Below are 20,611 nucleotides of genomic sequence, written 5' to 3'. Positions count from 1 at the left end.
CAAGGATACAATGTTACCTCTTTCTACAGCCATTTTCCAAATTATTTGTGGCTAAACTGAAATAAAAAGACTAGCAACTTTTTTATCAATAAGCCAAATTCAGTATTTCTGTAGAAGTAAGAACACACAGGAAAGCAGAGAAGGCTGTGAATAATATTTTGAAATTAGGACATTTTTCCATCAAATTAATTGCTCCAGTGAACATGGAAAAAAAAAAAAAGTTTTGGTAATCTGAGAAGTCTGAGGAATATTTGGGGATTTTTGCATTTTCTGTTAGCTTTAAAGCCACTGTCCACAATAGTCTCATTAAGCTAATAGTCTTGTCTTACCTGAGTAAGCAAAATGACAGAGTATGAGATGTCCAGCTTGACATTTTGTATAAATTATAGCCAGCACTATAAAGTTAAGGCTTACTATTATATGGTAAGTCTGGTTAAGATAAATTTGACCACAGTTGCTAGCTTTTGATGCCCACAACTGTGGCTTAAGTATGACAAGCTAACAGTGAATAAAATGGCATTGATTTCACTCAAACTTCTTTATAAAAGTAAGACAACTGTTCTCCAGCAATGCAGCACCTATTCCATATGTTCACAATATTTTGGTTCTCCGAGTACTTTACCACCTTTGAAATTGTAAGCAAGGTTGTTACTCCTCCCCGTTTTGTTAGAAAATGTGACAGCCCTTCATATACTGTAGCAGGTGCTGAAGAAAAATGCTTTTCTATTAAGTCAGGAATGTCACTACTTGGGTCGTGAGACAGCAGGCAGACCTTCATCATTTTTGCAAAAGCTATCTCCTGGGAAAACCATCAGCATGTTTTATTTCCACACTATCAACTCACTCATCACAGACCATCATTCTTCAAAGGCAGCCATTTGAATAATACTTCAGACTTGACAATAGCTGACAGATGAAACATAGGAAATTAAGCACAGTGCCTACTAAAAAAGTGCTAAATAAGAGTTAAGAAAAACAGCGGAGAAAAGGAGAACTGGACAATTATTCCATTAACATTAATTACTATACAGATTCAGGAACTAGGAAACATTTTTACATAAATGCCTGAGACCCTGCATACAGAGAAACTGTTTACATAAATAAAAACAGTGGAAGAACGAAAGTGAACCAAAATCAGTGGTGACAGTTACTAAAGCCTAAGTAGAGGCAGGCTCTTTGGCACTGGAAGGAATAGCAATTCATCTCATTACCCATGGGCAGGATTTAATTCCCACCACACCTGCGTGCTCTTAAGGTTTTATTCTTCTGTCAAAAACAGCTGAAGCAAAAATGCATCCTTTCCCTTCTCCCACACTCATACATGATCACTTCTTTTAAACTGATTTAAAATTGTACAGAACAAAAGAACTAAACAGAACCAAGTTAAAGATGTTAAAGTGTTTATTTGAGGAACATTGAAAAAATAACATTAACATTCAATACTGTACATTTGTTTAATTGATAATATGTAGCAAGGGAGATTATTTAAACTGTACATAATAAATGGGAATTTGCATTAGACGGGGGAGTGGGGGGAAGAGCTCTTTGCTTCTTGTGTCATACTGGTAAGCTAGTAAAAATGCTCAATTAAACATCTCTATGAAAAGAAAGACAATAAATCACATACAGAAATACCAAAACAACTAAAAGTTACAAAAATACTGCTTTCTTTCTGTATTGGTCTGGCTGGGATGGAGGTAACTTTCTTCATTGCAGCCTGTATGATGCTTCACTTTGGATTTGTGGCTAGAACAGTCCTGATAACACACCAGTGCTTTGGTTTTTATTGAGCATTGCTTGCACAGCACCAAGGTTTTGTTTTTCCCCACTCTGCCCACTCCTGCAAGTGGGCCAAGGGTGGGCAACAAGCTGGGAGGGGACACCACTGGCCAGAATGGACTAAGTGATTTTCCAAGCCATACAGCATCATGCTCAGCAACAAAAACTGAGGGGAGAGCAGAGCTGGAACATGGCAGTACCCTCCTTTCTTCCATGTACTAAAGCATCGTTATCTCAAGCCAAGAGTTCACTCACTTCTGCTGCTCCCGTTCTCTCCCTCATCCCACTGTAGGGAGAGCGTGAGCAGCAGGGTGGTGTTTAGCTGCTGGCCAGGGTGAACCCTAGTAAACTGCAGAATCTTGGCAACTTTTTTGGCTTTTTTTTTTTGTTAATTATACATTAAGCTCACAGGAGACTGCATTCACACAGGTTATTTCTTGTTAAATTTAGGCACATGACTATGCTTCAAGAATGACCATCTTCCAACTTTGCTAACTGCAGTAATTCTTTTCACATCAGTGATATATCCAAAGTACACATGAAAACTTCTATGACTGAGTTGAATTACTCAAAGGTAAACATACTCCTTTCTCTCAACCCTTAGGCATCAAACTCTTGAACACCTTTTTCTAAAGGGAAAAATTCTTACATTGTGGTACTACTTATGAATGTGCCCAGTGTATTTTCTCATCAATGTTAACATGAGCTGTCTCTGCTGTGTGAAGATGTGCTTCCATGTATTTTTTTGTTTTTATTTAAAAGATACAGTAGGGAAAAACATTTAGGAACATGGGAACAACTGTATAAGTGGTGGTTAAGACTGAATTCAAACACTCAGTTGTGACTATTAGCCATCTATGTCGAGTAGCAAAATATAACTTTAAGAGGAGTATAGATAATTCTTCACACTTAAATGCCACTGTAGAAATCAGCAAACATTCAAACAAAAAGCAGGTATTAAAAAAGTAGCTCTATCTACGTAGAAGACAGAAATATTTATTTCATGAAGTCTTTATCCACTCCTATTTTTACAACCAGGAAAGAAAATACTATGAAAAAAAAAAGACAAATGAAAACATACTGTCTTTCCATATTCTGGAGTTGGAGTTGCAGCTATAGTGGAAGGTGCTCAGCTTTATTCATTCTCAAATCTGCTGTAGGGATGATCAGAATCCTGGAGAAGACCTGTAAAACAAAACAGAGCTGCATTTATCATTTTCTTACCCAGTATTACAAAAAATTTATGTTAAGGACCTCACGGTAACAGGTGCCCTATATTGCAAAACGAAAAGGCAATTCTTGTCTTGCAGCAGTTCCTCTATTACCTAAATACTCAAGTACAATACCTTGAAAGTGCTAGCACTCCTTATTTCTTATTAGTCTTACTTCTCAGACTATTACCATGAATAGTTCAATATTTAGTAGGGAGATAAAATTTCTCTCTGAAAAATTCTTACAGAAAAACGTTTTTTACATATACCCTATAAAAAGCATTTTTAAGAGTCAAGTCTGCACAATTCTAAGCATAAAGGTGGCTCAGAAACAACGGATTCAGGCTGGCCAGTTTATAAATCCCAGTTATTATAAGATCATCATCCTTAAAAAATGTAAGATGCTGCTACTTTCACTTAGTTCTACTTCAGTTAGATAAAACCATATGTCACATTCAGCCACTTGCAGTATTTCTGCAATAGGACAATAACTAAAAAACAAATGAAGATCACTTCCATATGCACTAAAATCTCTGGGGACCAGAATAAGAGCATCACTTAATCCAGTTTGCAGTGTGTTTCCATCATGAAGTTTCCTAATTATTTTTTCAGAATACTGTCACAGAAAGCATTGCAAAGCCATCCAATTATACTGAGTGTCTGGATATGTATACCCGCTTCTGTAAAGGTTAGTTGAGCAATCGCTGTTCCATGCAGCAATTATTTCAAAAAGACTTTATTCCACACACCAGATCTAGGTTACGCAGACGTGCATGCTGAAAATAAAGGTGTCCCATAAGAGTCCAGAGGCTGACTTATTGTTGTGAAAGAACAGGAATGCTGCCCTATTTTTACACTAATGTCTGGCAAGCCTGGACTCTTCTCTAGTGCATTTGTTTAGGGCATGGAGAGAGACGACAGCTAAGCCAAACAACTCCAATTCACAAATGTTCAAATTCACAGTAGTAGAAGAGAAAGATGCCAAATATTGTGAGAACTCCCCCCACTCCTTTTCATACCATTCGTCTTTTCCACATGCACAAGATACCGAACATTCACTGTTCTCTCTGAAAGTAAAAAGCTAATGAAACTGAAGGCAAACTATAACAGTGTCTACCTTGTCACAGTTGTTGCACTCTTTTTGAACTGCCAGGTTATTTTAAGATGTCAGTCAAGAAGCACAACTGTTCAAAACTGATTATTGTATCAGTAACTGCAACTACCTACCTGACAGAGAAGACCAAATATTTAGGAAAAACTATGAAAAAATAAAATTACTCAAATCAACAAGATGACAAGCAGTCAATTTGTAAAAAGTTAAAATAAAAATCAGCCCTCACACCTAATGGCCCTTACTTGTCAAAGAACGGATAAGTCAGTCTTATTTTCAAAGCTTCAGCCAAGTAACATGAAACAGTCAATTTACCTAGTATAGTACTTTGTATCAAAGGTACTATCCCTTTCTGTAATTGCTTTTAAAAAAATTCATTTTTTCAGCTTTTGTGCAGAAAGAATATGGTTAGGTGACAGCATAGTTGAGACTTAACTACAATATTTTGAGATCTTGAAATCTTTGTATTTTTAATATTGTAAGAATGCAGTTACTTCTCAAATTCTAATCTTATCTGTCATGTATTAAAACAAAAAGTTGCAGTGTCTGTTGACGCCCATTTCTGTTTGTACCCTCGTTAGGCCTTAATAAACCGCTAATTCGTGAACTTTAATTTTGGCCATTGAGTGAGGTGATTTTAAGGAGCTACACCCGTGGGAACTCCCAGTATAGTACCTCTGGCCCCAAGCCAGGGGTGGTCCCATGTAAAACTTGGTCCAGTTGCTTTCCTAACTCTCGCAGGAGGCCGCCTCTAGTGAGTAAAACTGGTGTGGGAACCCAACTTGCACCACCACAATCTTCTGGATCGTGACAGAGAAGAAAATATAATGTTACCTGCCCTTTCTCACAAAACACTGAGCCAAAAGCCATTACAGATAACTAGTCCTTATATTTCAAGTGTCATTTTTACTTGTTACTGCAAATGCCATTTCCAGTAGTACTTGCTTTTATTTTACTGAATTATCATGTTCAGCAATGAACAGATATAATTACGATCAATCAGGATTTGTTTTGTTATACAGTACTAGAACTAAACAGGCCTTAGGAACAATGGGTCAATCTGGTGTATCATTGGTCATGACTGCAGATATTCATCTCCCGGAAAAGAAGGTACTCCAAGAGAAATGGCAAGCCCTCCTTCCAAATGAGGGTAACTGCAGAAGTTACAACATTTGATAGACCTTGCTCTCAAATCTGCACCAGTGCTTAGATTTATTTTCTCCTCAGCATTCTAAGAACATCATAAGACTACATTTAAGTGAGAAGTGAGAGCAGCAACTCATCCTTTGCACCAGTTCTTACAGAAGTTGTATCAGGCTCCAATAGGTGGGCAAAGATCAATCTAGAGACATAGAAAAAAAAAAGAGCATGACAAAAAGCTTCTGTCAGCTGCCACAGCTGCTCTTAGTCATGACACTCAAAGAGAAGCTGCAAGCCTATGCTAATAGCATAGCATGTCTGGTTCAAGGCAGCACATGAGCTTTAGCTGAACCAAATGCAAGTTGTCTCTCTTGACTGTCTCCCGTTTGACATGAGAGCAACTACCCAACTTGTAATTCACACTCGGAGGTTCAGAGAAGCTAGATGTTTGCAGCTTCAGGAGTCTTCTTTGCAATCAAATCCATTACATATTACGGCTGAATGTGAATACTGACACACAGGATACATACAGGACTTCTAACATCTTACTCCTATTTACCCTCATTTTAAGGCTAATATTTCACCTACTTCAGAGTATTTAAGAAACACTCAAACATTTAAAAGGTAGTCAAATATCTTTAACTAGCTTTTATGAAGTAGTGACGTCTCCAAATAGGTATGAAATGACAGTGCAATTGTAAGTAATGCCTCTTCCCAACATATTAATTTATACAATATACTGTGCAGCTTCTCAGTTGAGATCTGACTTTTATCACATATCAGCACTGCCTAAAAATAGAATTAACAAGTGGAACACTTACAAGAGACTGTATATGCTGCAAAATATGAACTAGTTTGCTGTGTGTCTTCACCCCTTATTACACTTTTCCTCTTTATTTTTAACCCTCAGATTAACAGCTCTATTCTCAACAAACAAACAAATTAGCTTTGTGTATAGCAGCACAAAGTTTCCCTGCTTTGCATTCAGAACACCAAAGAAGGTCAAGACAAAGTATCTATTTTGAACAGAAGGAACATGTACTGTGAGAAACTACTGAACAGAAAAATCAACATACCACATAAAATAGATAGTATTACGTGCAATTAAATTAGCTGATTAAAACCTTTACAGAACTGGAGCAAGTGGTGTAGATGCCCAAAATCCTGAAAGGCAATCATTTTTTAAAAAACAGGAGAAAGAATTCTTCCTTTAATACCATGCAAAATCCTGAAATAAATAAAAAATAAAGCAGCTTCTCACTAATGCTATACTGAATGTACAATAGCAGCAAATACAGCAGAATTAAATTGTATTTCTTTTGTATACTACCCAAGCTGCAGAGTATTTTGAACTCTACTTAAAAAATTTCTGAGAGTCAACATATAATTAGTGTAATCATATTGCATTCATTTATGTGAGCAAATGAAAAATAGTATCAAATTGTGCAACAAAGAAACAATTCGAAGTGGTATTCCTGGTTGCTAAAGCTCTCTATAGCTTCCAATGCTCCCAAAGGACTGTGGCTAGAGTGACACCTGCAATGCATTATAAATGTGTAATTACCATTTAAATGGGGTAAGGAAAGCTGGTCGATGAAATTGGAAAAGGCATTCCCTTAAAGCCAACCAAAAACTGAATTTCCAGGCATGATCATCTTAATCTACAGAGTCAGGTTAACAAAGTCATTGCCATTCTGCCAGTCATCCATGCCTACTTAACTGAGAATCCTTTCTGCAGTGTGTAAAATAATCAAGTGTCTTCATAATTATTTGCAGCAATTTTTATTAGATTTATGTTTAATATGCTAACATATGTATTTACCAGACAGTGAAAAACAAAGATTCAAGACTGTAGCAATATTTATTCTATAATGTCTGGCTGAATTATTTTGATAATTGTCTGTCTGCATGATGTCAAATATGAAAAATATAAATCAGCAATCATATTTAGGGATTTCAGAATTCATACATATTTTGTCTTTCATTTTTCCTCAGTTACATACATTCTTTCAGGATGATCCTGTGCCAACTATTCATATAAGAGTTAGGTTTTTCTTTAGGACAAAAATCAATTATGATAATCCAGGCCTTAAATAGATACGATAATTTAAATTAGTTCTGCATATGTAATAAAGCAACCCTCTCAATAAATCAACTTTATATAGAAGTTTGCTATTGAAATTTAAGTTTCATAGACTTAATCTTTTGCAGGTAAACGGCATTGCAAAGCAGAACCGCATGAAGAAGTGAATATGCCTGACTCCCTTTAAGAAGGTGCGCCTTCCATAAACACAATGAATTTATGATCTTGTTTCTAATTAAGTCATTGATAGACCAACATGCTTCAAGTGGAGGCAAAATTACACCAGATCTCATATGACTGTGTGCACAGTATACCTACAAACAAGATTTGTTGAATTTGGTGTTATGTAATCCAGAGGCACTGAATTATACAGCTGAAGATCGAAAAAAAGCATTATGTGAAAGTCTGAAAGTTAAATACTGAAAACAGAGACATGTGTCTTCATTAAAACACAGGGCCATCCAGAGACAAGTGAGCTACTTTCACAAGCAGAATATAACTGAATGCAGCCTTTTGAAACACCGCTTCACCTCGATGCAGTGCTTTGACACACTCACTGCTACTACTCAGGACCTTGTTCACTCCTCTTGGCTGCACTGCCTCAAGCATATGCAAAGTTACAGGTATATCTGTACTGAGTGCTGCATGTTATTCTGGAGACACAGCCACTGGTCTTAAATCCTTTGCTAGATGGACCCCAATGACCCAAACTTGTTGAGATTGACTCTGGAGTCTTTTCTGAGGAGAAACAAACATTAGAAGTGTGTTTTATGGTGCTGCTTGGATTTGTTAAAATCTGGACTATTGTTGTCAATCACTTAAACAAACCTCTTGAAACTGAATTGTGATTGGGATACAGGGTCAATTATCCTATAAAATACGACAGGACTGAAGTTCATGACTGATGTACAACAGAAATTACTTCTTGTTTCTACAACACTCTTCTTCCTGCAGCCTAAGCTTCACAGTGAATTCTTCCTTTCCAGCAAAGGAGCATACTTTTGCTAATGTTCCCCAGGCAGAGAATTCCCTACAGAGTTTGTCTGTATCACTTCTGCATCAGCCAAAGGGCAGGCTGCAGATTCATAAAGGCATTTCCAGACTCTGCCAATCAGCTTAACTGAGAATGAAAATTCAGTTTTGAGTGACTGTTCAGACACCTAGAATCACCTTCTCTGACATTAGTGCAATTTGCATAATAAAAAGTGCAGCATAGTTTTAGCATATCTGTCTCTGAATACACAGTACTATTAACCCTATGAATAAATCAAATGAAAAGTGGAAGCGCTGACAAGCCTAGATAATAAGAGCCTCCTACACAACACAGCAGGTCCTACACTCTTGGAACATTCATCTCTTACTGGATCACAGCTCCACTTAAAAACAAACAAAAAAACACCTTAAACTCTGCCTTAGACTGCATCCTCCATACTCTTTTTTAAGCTTGATTTAAAAAGCTTGCTATCTACTAGTCAGTCTGGCCTCCTTCAATAACTATGAGCCTACTAGCCGTTTTCAACTAGATTGGTTTATCACTTTGGAGAAAGAACAAGCCAACCCCAAAATCAGTACTCTTATACAGGGAGAGACGATATAGTTAAATGCCCACCCCAAGCACACACTCCATCCCGCACATTGTCTCTTGCCCAGAGGAAGAGTCAGTGCAGGAAGAGAACAGGAGCATCATAGTGATGAGATCAGGTGTCCAGGTGACAGAAGACATGCATTGGTAGGAAACTGGGCTTGATTAGTTCTGCTGCTCTTAAACCAGTTTGTTTCTGCTATGAATTTTAATAATAATTATGAAAAACTAATCCATTTAGATACTGAGTGTTAAATTAATATTACCACATACCATACTTCTTGCGTATTTCATCATGCTTCAGTTTTCTTTCATGTTTCCTGCAACAAATAAAGACAGAAGAACATTCAGAGTATTTTGAGCTGTAAGCAGTTTAATAACTACATCTGAAAGGTAACAGCATTTTTAAATTTAAATTTTAAATTTAAATTACCATTTTCAAAAACAACAAAATCAAATCACATATATAAATTTTCTCTTCTCTTTCTATATACACTTGATCTATCTGTAAGAGTCTCTATAACTTCTCACTAATAAATAACGCCTAAGTAAGATACACTTGCAAGCATAAAATACACCCACATACATGTACACATATACACATATAAGAAGCAAGGCACAATATTGGAAGATTCCATAATGCTTTCCAGTAGGGAGGATAACTGTAAAACTTAGCTGCGAAAAGTGTGCTGCAGAATCCTAATTCAATATCATAATTTTAAAAGGATAAAACGTGCCTTACTGTTTTGTTTAAGCAATAGAACAAATATAAGTGAAAACTACTTTTTTCTAAAATCCAGCATGGCACCCATGCAGAGAATAAATTGCTACTGTGCTATCAGAAAAACTGGATGCCTCTAGTTGTGCTGTCTAACCACAAGACAGTTTTAATGATAGTATCTAATATTGACAAACTTTAATTTTTCACCTAAACCAATTGACAAGTCAATTACTTCTTCCTCACCTTTGCCAAAGGGGGAAAAAATGCAGGAATTTTAAATGGAAATCATCCCATCATTCCTCAGTAATTTTCCTATATTTCAAAGGGATCACCTGTTTTGCTTAGTTTAAAAACTAAAAACAAAGCTCCCACACAACTGTTTCACTAGGATGATCCAGGATTTATATTTTTTTTGAGAAAAGGATGCTGAATTTGGCACAACCATGCTCCTCCAACATTGAAAAAATGCACTGTTTGTTGCCTCTATCAAAATTCAACCTGGTTAGACAAGTTGTTACTTTCTCCCAATTCTAATTTGCACATATTCAGCAAAAATCTGTTAAGCACTCACAGCTCAATTCACCAAAGATCCCATCTGCCCTATGCATATTCCACCTCCATACAATTCCTACTGCTAATCAGGTCCTGTGTGTCCAGAAGCAATTATCCTGCTTCCTACAGAGCTGAAGGGCTGAACTGGCCTTTCCCTGCAACTACACTTTTGGAGAGCATGAACATAAATCACAATGAGAAAACCCAACAAGACAAACTGTCTGAAAATCTTCTCCTACTATTTCCCCGAGGTGCCTTATCTCCCTTACATCCCTTTCCACTGTTAAGCTGACGTAGCACAGAAAACAAAGAACCTGGCCAAACCACAGGAGCAGGCTCTCCTGAGGGGAATCAGGGTGATGAAATGAAATTCATGTAGAGGAGCAAAGTCAGGAACGAGAGAAAGGTAACAGGAAGGAGTCAAGTTTACTTATTGAGGGTAACCTGACCTCAAAATTCCTGCTTTCTGTGTTGCATAAGAGGAAGACATTATATGAGGCTAGAAAGAAAATAGAGGTCCTGCTTAGAGTAGCCTTCTCCTGTATGAAGCCACTCATTTTTGTCCAGTTTCCATGTGATATTATGTGATCTCAATGCAGGATTTTTACTGGTGGCGCTAATGGCATGTTTCTTGCTGTTTTGCAAACCTTGTCTGAAATAACGGAGACTCACCACTGCGTTTTCAACCAAAACCTCAGTACTTCAGTAGTCTGAATCTGCCCTGAACACAGAAAGCACTAAGCATCTGTGTCAGAAGGGTAAGAAAAGGATGGGTGGGGAAAAACAAAACAAAACAGGCTACATAAGTTTTAAACCTCAGAAACAGTTTACAACACTTCCCTAGGATATTCAAAACAAACCAAACATCTAAAAATAATTACATTGTTTTAAGTTTGAAGGGTAAAATCATCAATATTTTTTAAACATTCAAATTATGACAGGCAGTCATGACTATACCATATCACTCATGACCAAATATGTGTACAGTAAATAAAGCTTAGGTATACAACAACTGAGAGGAATCTGTCAATTCTGAAGAGGCAGTCACTGAACCAGCCACCCAGAAGTGGTTTACCACACCGTTCACATCTTACATTATAGAATGCTTTGGATTGGAAAGGACCTTGAAGATCATCTAGCTCCAACCCATCTGCCATAGGCAGGGATGCCTCCTACTAAACCAGGCTGCTCAAAGCCCCATCCAACTTGGCCTCGAACACTTCCAGGGAGGGGGCACCCATGACCTCCCTAGACAACCTGTGCCAGTGTCTCACCAACCCTCACACTAAAGAATTTCTTCCTGAGGTCTAACCTACATCTACTCTCTTCCTGCTTAAAACCATTACCCCTCGTCCTGTCCCTACAAGCCCTTGTAAAAAGTCCCCCCACAGCTTTCTTGTAGGGCCCCTTCAGGTACTGGAAGGCTGCTGTAAGGTCTCCCTGGAGCCTTCTCGTCTCCAGGCTGAACAACCCCTACTCTCTCAGCCTGTCTTCACAGGAGAAGTGCTTCAGCCCTCTGATCATTTTTGTGGCCCTTCTCTAGCCTTGCTTCAAGACCTCTATGTCCATCCTGTATTGGGGGCTCCAGAACTGGACACAGTACTCCAGGTGGGGTCTCACAAGAGCAGAGTAGAGGGGGAGAAACACCTCCCTTGATCTGCTGGTCATGCTTCTTTTGATGCAGCCCAGGATACAGTTGGCTTTCTGGGCAACTGAAATCACTTTACAGTCTTCCAAGTGGGTTCTGTTTCTTAATACCGTTGCTGTTATTTAATCTTCTGTATGCTTAATCCTTGGCTCTTCACACAAGTTGTCCCCACTGCTTTAAGCCAAGACAGTGTTTTTTCCTAATACTAACAATTCACATCATAGTTTTCCATACTTGGTTCTTCACAAATGAACTACAATCCTCTCTTTCCCTGCCTCCCCTCCTCATTCTCCCTTGCCAGCACAACACCAAATTACACTTGGTAGTTTATCTCATTCAAGATCTCAGTGCTTTTCATTAGTTTATCAAATTCTAACATATAAAACTGTTTACAAATTGTATAAATATAACATATAAATGTATCATGTATTTCCAGCTGTAAATAATTAACCGTACAGAAAAAGACTCACTACTTGATGCTATGTCTAAAAATTATTTTTCATGTTAGATATGACATGAAGTCAAAGAAAGGACTAATACTATGCAAGAAGATACTTATGTTCCTTCAGTATTAGTCAAAAACTGAACTCCAGGTTTCTTTCTCCTCCTGCCCCTCACTGTAAGTGTAAACTCTACAGTAATTTTTAGCCTTCTCAGTGAAGTGACAAGTAGCTTCATCCTTGTGAAGACAATCCGAGGGCCAATGTAATTACCCGTACTCTTAATTCTAACAGACATCCAGGTATTCCAAAAAGACACTTCCTACGTATCTGTAATAAACTGAATTTTAACACAAACACATTTTAAAATTACAAAGCAGACTTTTACTCCATACCTGAAAAGCCAGAAAATACTAAGTGCTGCAATTATCTTGAAGCTTGCAAAAGTCACACTTTGCAACTTGGGCCTCCTTACTTGTTTTTACTCTTCACTAATGGCATTATTAAATAAAGCTCAAGCTAGTCCTGTTCTTCATTGCCAACTGATCTGAACAGCTGTATATGAAGTAGCTGTATCCCACAGAAAAAAGACAACAAAGCAAGGTGTCAAGAAAAAACACAGATAAAAGACCAATGCTGTGCCTATTTTCCTGTTATGCTATTAGTCTAAATATCTATCCAGCTATTTTCAGAAACTATGTGAAAACTTTGCAGGTTGTGGAAAGGAAAGACCACATGTTACAATACAGTGTTTTCCTCTGCAGTTTGCTAACAAAAAATGGCTTGTTGAGACTATTAATCTGTTCTACAGCCTGCTGCTAACAATTCATCCTCCTAAGGAATTAGAAGAAGCAAGTGGCAGGTAGGGTGAGGTGTTCTGGTTGCTGGAAGCAAGCTGCTCCTTGTGTTTTCCCATGATGCCCCAGTGACAGACACAACAGGTATGCAAGTTTAGATAACAGGAAATACCCCAGGGCTGCTGCTAAGCTCACTCCTGCAATTTGAACAGTTTCTGTATCACAGACACATTCCTGAGAAGTTAAGATGGTTGCTGGTCTAAAGCTGCAGCAATCATTCTGGCACAGCAGTCACTCCCAGCAATCCCTGTTCCTAGGCACAGCAGACCCTACACTTCAGAAGTATCAAGACAGGTTAACTGTACCAAGAATTTAAAGCTGACAGACAAACCACAGCAGAAAGGTTACGGTGTGCAATCATCCCCTATGCAGGGCATGGTCATGAGCCTTCGCTTTACAATATGCATAGCTAAATACTATTTATCTGAACAATGTAGCATAATACAAGTGATATACATTTCACTACAACAAAGCATATAGTTTTGGCATTCAACAAGATGTCGATATTCCTCACAGGATCCCTTGTCCTCAGAAAGGAATAAAAACATCACAATAAAAATAACATGTTCATGTTAGGACTCTCCCTATTGTGCTCTGTCTAGCTGCAAGTGGATTAACAGGTAGAAAATTTACTTTTTTTCCGATCAATTCCAAGTCTTCAACATCACTTATCTGAGAAACTCTGTGATACAACACGTAAGCATACTTCCTGAAATGGCTACCTATTTCTTATCCTTCTGTGCACATTCAAGTATGATGCTTTCAGCTCACAAATCAAGTTTACAAAAACAAATTTGCATCCACTCTCTTCTTTAGTAAGTTTGACACTACCTTCAATGGTGAAAGAGAAAGTACTTTCTACTCTGTCCCCAAGTAAACACTTTCTTTGCTTTCCTCCCATATAGATTCATGCTGTCTTTGCATCCTATGGATCCCACCAATCTTACAGACAGATGCTGAGACTGTTCACTGAATGCACTCAACAGAATAAAAAGCTGCAAGTCCACACAGAAATGTGAATAGCTTTCTGAAAGACAAATTTGGCACAGCATATAGGTAAGGAATGTTGTGTCTTGGGCAAGAAAGGAAAGTAAGAATGCTCTTTGCATCAGCAGCTCACAGTTACATCAGAAGTAGCATGCCCTTACACACAAACTAAAGGGTTAAAATAGTGGTGCCGTTACACTTAATATACACTTTCAAAACAGTAATTTTAGCTCAGCTACAGAAACATATCTTTGACCAAACTGAGCACATTCGCCTACCTGCCTTGTCATCTTATGAACATTTTAATAGAGAAACAATGTCTTCATGCAAAAGTTCCACATGGGGTCTCAGCTGGAAGCATGCCTTGCTCCCTACAGCTCCTCCTCATATTAACAACCCATCTAAGTTCACAACAAAAAGGCAAACGTGAACAAGGCAGTGAAGGTGCCCACCTGTTAACTGGCAACCAAATATCTCAAGAGCATAACCAGGAAGTGACAAACCTAAGATCAACTTCCTTGGCATTCTGTGGGGATTCAAACTCACACCCAACAGTTCCAAGCCTAACATTAATTTGGTTATGACTCTTCTCATCTTGCTGAAGCTAATACATTTGAATCTCCAAAATAAAGATCATGAAAGGAAGCTATGATTCAAAAGGCACATCAGGCTTGTACCAGGTATTATGGTCCTACCTAGAAAAATTGTTTATTTAAAGAATAATATGTAAACCATGAAGAGTCACTGGAAAACTAAGTTCAAAACCTGTATCTGAAGGAATGCTGTTCTCACTGAGAAGCGCTGTATCACTGCTGACTCTTGCACTTCTTTCTACACTGTGCTACAGCTTTAACAAGAAGGATGGAGATATAGAATTAAGTCTGGAATGAGATGTGAGCCAAAGTTTTCCAATTCGTGAGCAAAATTTCTAGCAGCTATCTTGCTAACAACTCCTTTGCTTTCCCAGGCAGGTTTAAAAAAAAAAAAAATTTACCAAATGAATACAAAAAGTGTATTTCACCTCTGAACCCCAGACTCACTTAGGCATTAACGCATACCACAGGCAGGCATCAGTCCAGGAGAGACTAGACAAGACTTCAAACACATCTCTCCTGTTTGCTGTTCACTGGCACAGAGCACTCCTACTACCTGCCACAGCAAGCATGACTGTTCACTTATGGAAATACAGCCTCCTAATCAGTTTGCAAATCTCACAATAAGCCCCATTTTGTAAAAACCTGACATTGTCATGTCTAACTCCACAATGCCTCTTTGTTTAGCACTCCATGTATTCCTTAGAGGGGCAGAAAACTCCTGTATCACCAGGAAGTGTATAGCTATATATCAAGCTATCAAGACTTACCTCTGAAGAGACTGTAGTTTTCGTTCTTCTCTCTTTCTAGCTAGCTGTTCTTCATCTGGTCTACTAGAAAAACAAAGAGGAGGAAAGCAATTTCACTGTTGGGCAATCACCATTTAGTCATTCAACTTATTTTTAAAAAGGATTTATAGTCTTACTTGAGATACTTCTCCACCGTCATGTAAAATTTCATTGCTGAATTAGTGTAACTGACAAATTTGTAGAATTATCCTTTTATATTACCCAAATACTTCACTCACTGTAGTAATGTCCCCTTCAGACTTCATAGTACGATTTAAAGGCCCTTAGGAACAGGTGGCAGACTGCTCCACAAGACTGTTCCTACTTGTCATTTTCCCTATGTCTCATACCCCATTTTAGAGCAAGAGTACCAAACATGCACAGTTACGTCCATTGTTGCCCCCTGGAAGAAGATTAATGGCTCATAAGCCTTTGATGCCAGAACAATTTATCTTTCCAACAACCATCACTATCCAATCTCAAACTGCCCCCAGGAAAGAGGCCTGCATGAACTGCTATGGCAGCTGCCTTCCCTGTTCTGGAATGTGCAAAGATTTACCTGAGTGCATCAGCTGTGTGATTCTGGGAAATGCTGAGCCTACATGGTACATCTGAGCCATGCATGTACAGATATGCTCTAAGAATGCAGGCACTTAAGCTTTGTGATCTGCTTTGGAGAAGGCTCAGCTTCACCTAACTGTTAGATAAATCATGTAAGAATTCCAGAACTCCAAAGCAAATGCTAAACAATATTTATCAATTTCTTATTTTTTCTGACAGAATTCATGACAATTTTTCAGGATTCATGTAGCCTGAAACCTGGACACCTGCCATATTTCCCCAAGTGTTAATCATTTTTCAAAACTGAATGCACAATCTGAAGATGTTCAATATGAATGTTTGCAATACTAATACACCTGTTAAAAGAGAAATTGACAGTTGTAATATCATACATCTGCAGCAACCAACATACAAGTTAAGCAAGAGTGACATCCAGTGGTTAATTATAGCACATCCAATGTTTTAATAGAAAAAATTCAGATTTCCAGTTCTGGTGCCTGTGAACTCAGTTTTTCTATATGCTAAACCAGGCCATACGTCTCTTCAAACATCTTTGTAACTTGTATACAATTCAGAATTCATGTAACACTTTACATACAAATTTTCTACTTCCTCCTTTTTTGTTTCCACATAAAGAATTAGAAAAATCTTGCGGAAGTTTAGCAGCAGGAAACAGATGCAACAGGTCACCTTTACAGGAAAACAATGTTAAACCCTTTTGTAAAACTAATAAATTCTTGGCACTAGCATATCCAGGTAGACTAGCATCTCCGATACTTGGGCACTTCACTCAAATTACTTTATTGGAGATTTCAGTGTCTTACAACTATGTAGTAATCTCACTTAACATCGGTGTTACAAAATACAAAACCATCAAATAAATGCTAGTATACGATTCAAAAAATACATTTCTTCCCTATAATTAAAAAGGCATCAAATATCTTTTAACTTCTAGAACGAACTGAGTTTTTCTTCAAAATTCAGAAAGTCTGAAATTACACAAATAAAAAAGTGGTTGTTAAACTGAAGTAGTTCAGGAGAACCTATCTTTCAAGCGTACGGAACCAGACGCTTATAGTCCAAACATGAAATAAAAATAAGGAACTGAAACAATGCACCAAAAGTCCTAGGATTCCTGTGGTATGGATGGACTCAGGTGTGCCAGCTATGTACTGATGTGGGGACTCATGCAACATGCAAGTCTTCTCTGCATCCAAGGAAAACATAAGTGCTGGCTTCTTAATCACTGAAATCTCACAGCTTAAAACTCCCAGAAGGAATACTGACACTCCTGCAAAACAAGGTTACACGACATCTGAGATGATACATCTAAGAAGTCAGTCAAGCAGATTTAATACTACATGTCTACTAATTTTTCTTCTTCCAATTAATTAAAAAAGTTTCTTTTGTGGAAAAGGAGTCCCCAAAACTGAAGAAGCAGACAGCAAAGGAATTCCTGCTGAGAATCAGTGGGTTTAAAGCCAGTAATACATCAGGCTTCTGTGTAATAATACATTCCGAATCCTCCTGAAATAAGCCGGACCGCACTCTGACAAGACCTTTAAATCCTCTAGGTGTCAAAAGATTAAGCTTGACAGCTTTGGAGTCCTAGCATAAGATGACTCTCGTATAACCTTCTACTTTTCGAATTACACGTTACAGTACTGATTGACAACTTAGTTACTGAAACTGAAGTCTGACACAAATCTCTCTTTTCACAGGAATCAAACTTTATTTGTTGGCGTGTCAGCCACGGGGGTCTACTCAGTTCTTCTGCAGAGGATGTTGGCAGATCTTACATAAAATCTAACACAGTTCTATGTATCTTCAAGGCAGCACAGGGCTTCAATTTTTGCAGTAGGACACACGTATGGTGGACCAATCTACAGGCAGAACAGGTGCATGCATCTTCCTCAGGGAAAAAAAAGAATGGAATGACATCTTATTTACAGTGATTTTCTTTTTTTCTTAAAGCCACAGATGTACCATATTTCTCTGGCTTGAAGGTCAGCACTAAATACTGTACAGCTGAATAAGCTCTCTAAAAAACCAACAACCCTTAAACAAGAACAATGAATTCCAGGTACTTGAAGTAGTATAGAAATTATTTCAGATGAGAAATAAGAGCCACATTTTGCTCACATGAGAAGAACTGAAGGACAAAAAGAACATAACTAGCTGAAATTACACTGCCCAGAAACCTGAACTCTGAAACTTCAGTGATAGAATGAAGTATACTGTGCTGTCCCAATGAACAAGACTTTCCAGTTGTTTTATTAGGGAATAAGCACTAATCCCTTCACATGGGAGAACTGACATCCATTTTGACTACTCATCAACTGCTTCCCTCTCTTTGGAGGTTATTAGCCAATGAGAGAAGCCAGTAAAAAAAAAAAGTTCTACAAGTTCTCCAAGTTCAAATAAACATTAAATTTTTGCAGTATTACTTTACTTGAAAACAACTAAGTCACTCTTAGTATCCTAGAACAAAAAAAAATATCATCTTACGTTTAGAATATTTTGTTAAATTGGCAAAGACAGATAATCAGACACTGACTGTCTGCTGGCAGATCCTAGAGCAAACTCTGAAGGATGGATAACAAGTGTTATAGGACATTGATGCTCAGTTACTTGTAACCCATCTGGTCCCTTTTTACTGTACCATGAGCTTGCCTTGAAATAAATTATTTGTTCTGGTATCACAAACAGTATGTAGTTTTTTGGCCATTGAAATATTTAATGTCCAACCTTAATAAGGATGTGCAAAATGTAGAAGTGCAAAGCAATAGCTTACTTAAAGAACGCATCTGTGACACTACCACAAATAATGTTACTTCAGTGCCATTCTAGCATAATTTCTAGTGTCATACTGCCTGTCACTAACACCTCTTTTTTTGTTGTTTCTCTAGAACAAACAAAGCAAAGTGACCAAAATTGCTTCCAAACAAAAAGATTCTTCATATACTGGACAGTAAAAATTATAGGCAGGGAAGACCAGCACATAAAGTTAGTAAAGGAAACAAATGTATGTATTTACCTCCTGGAACGCCTTCTGCAGTAACAGCAGTAACAGCAACAGACTGCTATGGACACCAGAGTGAGCCCAGCTACTACAGTTATCGCAATAATTAAAGCCTCAAAGTTTACTGAAAAATATGAATATAATCAACTTGTTAGACTCCAGCATTAACATGTCGTTCTGATAATTCTTCCCCTCCTTTCCAAGCATTTTTCATGTCTGTATGCAAAAAAAACCCAAACAAAACAACCAAAAAACAACCAAAACCACAATTCTGTGTAACTATGCCAGTTAAAACTCAATTTTATAATCGCATTCAAATTTTGCTATTATGCATAATCTACATTGGACAGACATTATGTAAAATTGCTCTTTACATACATCAAATTATAAAAAGTCATCCTGCAATACCTTTTATTATATATATTTACTAGTGTGATTTCACAGTTCTGCCCTCCGAGTCACAACCTTACTGAGTGTACAGCACAAGAGTCCTAGATACAGCAGCAGTGTACACACATTACATGCAGCAGTTAGATAAAGAACAAAATTAAATAAGATGACAATGTCAGAGGATTTCACAGAATCATAGAATGTATAGAGTTGGAACGGACCTTTAAAGGTCATCTAGTCCAGCTGAAGGAACTGATATAAAACTCTCCATAAAACTTCCTAAGACATCATCTACGCCCAAAGTCATCATCCCTGTCCAAATAGCACTTAAGAAATGGGGCTGGGGGTGTTATTTTAACAGCATACACTGTAATAACTGTACGCTGTCTGAACCAGGACAGGACTGCACTAAAAAAAACAGAAACCTGTGGTGCTAGAAGACAGTGTGGCCCAAGAAGAAAGCAAATGGGGATGATATAAGCAAAGCTATAGACACAACTTTGAGGAGTTATTTAAGGGATCTAATGAAGGACAAAATGAAATTATTCAAAGTTGTAACAGAGATATTAACTAGACACCTCTCCCCACATACTCCCCACATTGTCCATTTTAAAGCATGATGGGGGAAGGAGGCAGTAAAGCTACCTCTTCTCCCTTCTCCCACATAAATCCCTCTGAATAGCTTCAGGAATAGCTTCAGCTGTAGGAATACAAAATAGTTGCACATGCACTTTTTACTGCTTCAGGGTACTTATCACATAGGACAGTCAAATTAAGCAAGTGAAGTGCAGAGGGTCTGTCCTCTCTGACCACATGCATGAGTCACAGTCTGTTACTTCTCCACCAGTCTCACCAACTCAAGCCTCATCAAGGCACATCCTTCACAGATCTTGCCAAGGACTTGACTCCAGCAAACACTTTTTGTTATAAACTGTAACTAGTAAATTATATTACAGATCCATACATAGTTTCTTGTTAACAATACACAACTCAAAACACGTAAATTATCAAAGTAACCCATTTCAGCATACCACATTTCTCATTCTGTTACTTGCCAAAAAGTTACAAGCAATTAAATACACTTCATTTACTGAAGTAAAACAAAAACAATTGTTTTAATCTTTATTTTTTTTAAAGTATACTATT

The 20,611-nt window shown here is 37.8% G+C and overlaps 1 protein-coding gene across 1 annotated transcript in view; it reads right to left on the bottom strand.

Annotated features, from left to right (window-relative positions):
* Positions 1–1,383: 1,383 nt before the first annotated feature.
* Positions 1,384–20,611, bottom strand: part of LOC127381647 (pituitary tumor-transforming gene 1 protein-interacting protein-like) — a 28,602-nt gene continuing 9,374 nt past the window's right edge. Inside the window, exons 4-7 of the mRNA XM_051612205.1 lie at positions 19,091–19,199; positions 15,475–15,537; positions 9,180–9,226; positions 1,384–2,964 (exon numbers count right to left, since the gene is read on the bottom strand). Of these exons, the coding sequence (XP_051468165.1) occupies positions 2,915–2,964; positions 9,180–9,226; positions 15,475–15,537; positions 19,091–19,199 (269 nt within the window). The 3' untranslated portion in view covers positions 1,384–2,914. The remainder of the gene's footprint in view (positions 2,965–9,179; positions 9,227–15,474; positions 15,538–19,090; positions 19,200–20,611) is intronic.

This window comes from Apus apus, chromosome 2 (assembly GCF_020740795.1).
Source record: "Apus apus isolate bApuApu2 chromosome 2, bApuApu2.pri.cur, whole genome shotgun sequence".
In the NCBI taxonomy this organism is placed as follows: domain Eukaryota; kingdom Metazoa; phylum Chordata; class Aves; order Apodiformes; family Apodidae; genus Apus; species Apus apus.
The sequence above is the reverse complement of the archived record's forward strand: the minus strand, read 5'-3'. Positions and strand labels throughout refer to the sequence as shown.